Genomic DNA, 5,772 nt, shown 5'->3' on the forward strand with positions numbered 1-5,772 from the left:
GACGTAGATCTTTACGACCGAATCACGTAAATCTAGTGTCCGATTTATTTTCTTCTTATCTATATTATTGTTCGATCACTCACATTTTCGCAATATAAACAATGTTTTCTTTTACACGCGGCTTGCGCGTGGGATATCTACTACTATTACTAATTATGCGTGCCCCTGACGTTTTTTTTTTTTTTTTTCGTGCGCATATAAAATTGCACATGGTTCATGCTGGGTCGTGGACACAGCCTTCTCCATTACCGGAGAGAGCGGGCCCTTCGCGGCAGCATCATCATTTCGGCCACCACCACCGGCGAAAGTGGTCGTGCAGCTTTTGTCCAATATGTGCGGTCACCGTCGCGAAAATGTCCTACGGCTCGAAAATGGATGTAAATCATGGGATAAACAGTGTCAAATCTAGAGTTCTAATTACATAAGAATCCCAGTTGAAGCAGCCCGTTTGTCTCTAAGGCCGACAATGACATTTCTTCCCACATTAAGCCCAAAATTGTGAAAAATATGGAGAAAACAACGTTCCCCAATACAAGAAAGACTGCCATAGATGGCGCTGATGGAGTGATAATTGTAATTTTGTGTCTACAAATGATGTTTGGGGGCAAGAGATTAATCCACTAAACTTCATTTGACGTATCATCGTCTATTTAATTTATGCAATATGATATTGGAGATAGCGACGAATATAACTAATTACATAGGGAGATGTTATTTTCACCTGCGTGAGTCGTGTTTTAATGGAAAAGCCACCTATATAAGTAGTTGTATTTGTCTATTTGTCTATAGACTGTAGACAAATATAACTAATAAAATAAGCAGATGTCATAATTTATCTATCCTGCCATTTATATACGAACTTATCTCCTACTAAGGGAAATTATCCAATCAATTTTAAATTTAGTATGCAGACACTAATTAAGTCTTGAATTATTTTAGTTTTGTAAATTTAGCTAAACTTTTGCACAAAATTTCAATGTACTCTTTCCGACCACTTTTCATCAAGAATCGTTGACGCAACGGCTTGCTACTTAGAATGGTCAGTGATAACTAAATTACAGCATCAGCAATTTTCTATGAAAATTAACTTAAATGACTACATTAGAATTTCAAGCAAAGATTTGGGTCTAAATTAATAAAAGGTGAAGTAAATTGGCATTTGTATAGTAGGTTTTAGGATCAATTCTATTACTTTCCCATCTCTTTGTTAATAGTGGAATAGCCACCTTTCCTCCACTCCTGAATGGGTGACATCTCCTCTTTGGGGATGTTGAAAAGAAATTGTATGACAGTAGAATGGCAAAGATATTCTCTAATATTTAAATATTGATTTCGTTTTGCATATTTAATAGGACAAAAGACTTTCACTTCACTCGATTTCGGCATGCCAAATTTGAAAGGAATCCATCCCTAATGCTTCAAGTCTATACGTCCCTATCTTTGTCCAAAAAAGTAATTAACTTCGATGATTGGTCCTCTATTCTATCGCCGACGTGTCGAGTCAAAAAAGAATAAACTTTGATTATTGGTACTATCTTTTATGGCATATGTGTTAAGTTGTAATATTTGATAGATTTTTTTTCTTCCAAAATTATCCTTTATGAAATAATAAGAAAAATAACAATTATAATTCCATCAGCACTCAAGCAACCACTTGCTTCATTCAAGAACGCCACCCTCGCTCATTTTCTCCACTGAAAAAATAATTGCCCTCTTTTTGGACAACTCTCAATCTATTACTTTTCCGTCCTTTTACATTTTTATTCAACTTTATGCACCACGTGACGCTTCCCAACTCCAGTATTCCAATCTTAATATAAGTATTTATACATACATACATACACATATATATATGTGTGTGTAAAGGTAAACAGAGCATTCTATCATCAAGGACATTAAGATCCGACACCCCATGGGCAAGTACATACCAAATGTCATACTTTTGTGAAGCGTATATCTCCTACTTTGAAAGTCCCATCCATAACCACATATTAAATATCATCCAAATTCATTTTCCATCCAAAAAAAAAAAAAAAAAAAACCAACTAGTTCAATTTGGTGGCCACCGTCAATTGAAAAAAAAAATCCTTATGGTCCGTATGATTCTTACAATAGCAAAATCCAAAATGGTCATTTCGTGGATTTGTGTGGGGTAGTTTTTTCGGATAGTGGATGCTTACTTTCGTCAAAAAGACTTTCTAGAAACATTCAAAAAGTTATCTAAGAATTGACCGAATATAAAAATACTAAATGATGATATGAAATAGTCTCGATGTGCAATGAAAGAGATTCTTGAGAAAGACATTCCTAATCACTAAAACTCTGTTTATTGCATGGAAGCGCAATTATTCTTACACTTGCACAGCAAGAGCAAAGAAGCTGCTTGGAGTGCTCATTGTATTACGTCGTTCCCAATATTTTAATGGGATAAGCGAGTGTGTATGCAAAAATATATTAAAATTCTGGATTTATATAAAAATAAAAGCCATGCTGTACTAACTACTAAGCTCGGGTCGCGCATATAAAGGATCTAATCGAATTATATGATTTTTTTTTTATAAATCTAGGGATTTAATAAGATCGATGCTGCTGCCCCAGCCAAGATGCCTTCACCCACAACCATTTTTTAGTAGAGCGAACCAAAATAGCTAATTGGACTATTTTCTTAGGGTGGTGAACCGAGGCCAGTGACTTTTTGACTCTCCATGCTGTACCCGAGGCAGGCCATTAGTGGCAATTAAAAAAATAAAAAAATTGAGGAAGCCTAAGTACGGAGCTTAGTTGAGTAAATGCCCCTTTTCAAGGAGGCATTATTATATAGTTTCCAATGGCGAATACCGTCCTCTGTGGTGACCATAACGTCGCCCATATTGTAAACGTGAAAGCAGGTCAGTCTGTAAGCATCGCGTTCTAGAAAACAAGTGTGGAAATACCCAATCCATCCATTCGATTTCGGATCCTTCCTAGAATTAAATGAAAGGCAATCGGCGATCGGGACCATTGCGTTCTTCCGCCTTGGATTTTTTCCAACGAGACCATCCCTTATCGCTAAGATATAAAAGCATGGGGGAGAGACAGAGACCTCTGATTCTTGCTTCGATTTTCACACGTTCGATTTATGTAGAAGCACCCTTCGTGCAAAAAAGCGGCACCGCCACCACCCGCTGAGGATGTCGTGCGCCCATACTTGTCCCGAAAAGAGAGAAAAAGGGCTTAAAATAATTACGGAATAAAGGAACGTACAAACAGCACTAACCCAAATTTTTACACATGTGATGCAAAGAAAAGTTGCCAAGTCCTCTTCCACCGCCCCTGTCCCCCGTCATCCTCCACTATCCCGAAGTTCGGACCCATTGAGCCAAAGTCCCACTAGCTTTTTCAAGCATGTGTTAGGTAAGTCTTGAATTTGGAAAGAAAAAATTTCAGTCGCCTTTCGCGAGCAAATTGCTCTTGAAGTTTCCGAAATATGTGCTCAGATTTTTCTTATGTGGCTTTTCTATATTCTTCCTTCATTTTTCTTTTCTTTTTTTTATTATCCATGGGCATGGATATGGGATATGGTTGGTCAGAAGGTGGCTCGCTTGAGCGACGTGAGGGTCAATGACACCCCCAGCGCCGACGTCCCGACCTCGATCTCGAACGAGTCGTACCGGAGGAAGAGCTCCACCAGGAGCAGGCGCGAGACCAGGACGACGAAGTCCTTGCCGGCGCACTGTTTGTTCCCCAGGGTCGGGCTCTCGGTCTCCGGCCCGTTCGACCACAGGACGTGCCGGAGCAGCGCCTCCCCGTCCTCCCCGACGAACCGGTCCGCCACGAACTCCTCGGCTCGCTCGAATATCCGCGGGTCCTTGGTGGCGAACGGCTGGTACCCGAATATCATCTCCCCTTCCTTGACCTCGTACGCCGCGTCGTGGCTCTCGATGACCAGGTCCCGCTTCGCCTTCCCGTACTGCTGCGGCACCGGTGGGTCGATCCGGAGGGCCTCGTAGACGGCCGACTTCATCAGGGGCATCCGCTCCATCGCCGCCATCGTGACCTTCCCGCCCGCGTCCCGGACGGCGGAGCGGATCTCCCGGGCCAGGTCGGTGTGGAGCTTGCCCCCGGCCCGCCCGATCCACTTGATCATGTTGGGGAAGAAGATCTTCATCCCCCCGAACGAATTGAAGCAGGTGGCGAAGAGGAGGTTGTGGCAGGCCTCCTCGCGGGAGATCCCCATCCGCTCGGCCTCGTCGAGGACGGGGCCGGAGGAGGAGTGGAAGAAGTCGTAGAGCCGCTTGTAGTCCTCCTTGACGAGGGACGCCGGGAGGCGGAAGGTGTGGATGACGAGGTCCTCGACGAGCTTCGGGAGGCCGAGGACGAGGATCGGGCCGATCTGGAACACTACCCACTTGCCGACCAGCTTCGGCCCGTCGAGCCCGAGCTTGGTGTCCGCCGGGTTGACCCCGTAGAGCGAGCGGGCCAGGAAGTTGAAGGCGGCCTGGTCGTTGGAGTCGCCGAAGCCCGCCTTGCCCTTGGCGGCGAGGTCGGCCTCGAGGGTCTCGAAGAGCTCGGTGAAGCTGGCGTGGAACGCCGGGATGACGTGGTCGCGCCGGGACTTGAGGAGGAAGAACATGAGCTTCTTCAGCTTGGCGTGGGCAGGCTCGGAGGGGTCGAGGTAGGAGAGGACGCGGTAGCCGCCGGTGAGCTCGGTGGACGGCATGAAAGTGCCGGTGAAGAGGTCGCGCTTCTCGACCTTGGTGACGTCGAAGAGGACCGGGAAGCTCTTGCCGTCGAGGAGCACGACGACGCGCGGGTTCTGGGAGATGAACGGCCCCGGCGGGAGGTTGGCCCGGTACACCGTGGACCCGTACTTCTGGACGCGGGACTTGAAGAACTCGTCCCGCCCCTGGTTGTAGAAGTAGTCCTGCCGGTCCTTGAAGGGCCCCACCAGCGGCAGCCCGTAGTCGCCGGGGATCTTCCGGAGCGGGAGCTTGGGCTTGGGGTCGGGCCCGGGCGGGGGCGGGGACGCCACCACCGGCGGGGGCACGGCCGGCCTCTCCGACACGGAGGCGGCGACGCGGCGGAGGCGGGCGGCGGCGGGGAGGCGGACCGCGGCTGCCCTTCGCTGGGGCGCCCCGTGGCCCTGGCCCTGGCCGTGCCTCGTGGGTCGGAGCTGCAAGGGAGAGAAAGTTATGGAGGTTGACGCCATCGGTGCCCTGCTTCGACACACGCACGCACGCGCGCTCTCTCTCTCTTAGTTTCTGCGTCGGACGCTTGGCGCAGAAGAGAGAGAAAGTAGGAATAAAGAAGAAAAGGCAAGGATCAAAGGAGTTTGTTGAGACAAGTGGGGAAGGTGGCGGAAAGCGTCAGAGACGGGGAGAGAGAGAAAGAGAGAAAATGATGATGACGATGATGATGATGCTGCTTGGGTTGAAGCGAAATAATGAAGGTGGTTTGCAGGGGAAGGTGGCGAAGGGGAGCGCGTATTTATAACGGGGAGGGGCAACGCCACAGAAGGTAACCGGGAGGTGGCCGGCGTGGCCCCCCCCACCCCGACCCCACCACCACCGCCACCACTACTCTTCTGCCGATTTATGAAAAAATCGGGCCCTTTTGTTAAATACTCCAGCTTCGACCATAAATCGTGGAAGGCGTGCATAACCGGTGCAAGGCTACTTTTTGAACACGGAGAAATTGATATTTTAAAACGATTTCAGAACTTCTTAGCTGCTTCCTCTGCTTTTTCTTGTTTACCTTTCTTTCTCTAACCTCGGCTACCGTGACGACCACGTG

General features: G+C 47.3%; 1 protein-coding gene across 1 annotated transcript; it reads right to left on the reverse strand.

Moving 5' to 3' along the window:
• Positions 1 to 3,198: 3,198 nt before the first annotated feature.
• LOC104448700 (allene oxide synthase 1, chloroplastic) lies at positions 3,199 to 5,452 on the reverse strand. The gene has a single exon (XM_010062584.3). The coding sequence runs from the start codon at positions 5,186 to 5,188 to the stop codon at positions 3,566 to 3,568; it is 1,623 nt and encodes a 540-aa protein (XP_010060886.1). The 5' UTR covers positions 5,189 to 5,452; the 3' UTR covers positions 3,199 to 3,565.
• Between the last annotated feature and the right edge of the window lie 320 nt (positions 5,453 to 5,772).

Source organism: Eucalyptus grandis, chromosome 6 (genome assembly GCF_016545825.1).
Source record: "Eucalyptus grandis isolate ANBG69807.140 chromosome 6, ASM1654582v1, whole genome shotgun sequence".
NCBI lineage: Eukaryota > Viridiplantae > Streptophyta > Magnoliopsida > Myrtales > Myrtaceae > Eucalyptus > Eucalyptus grandis.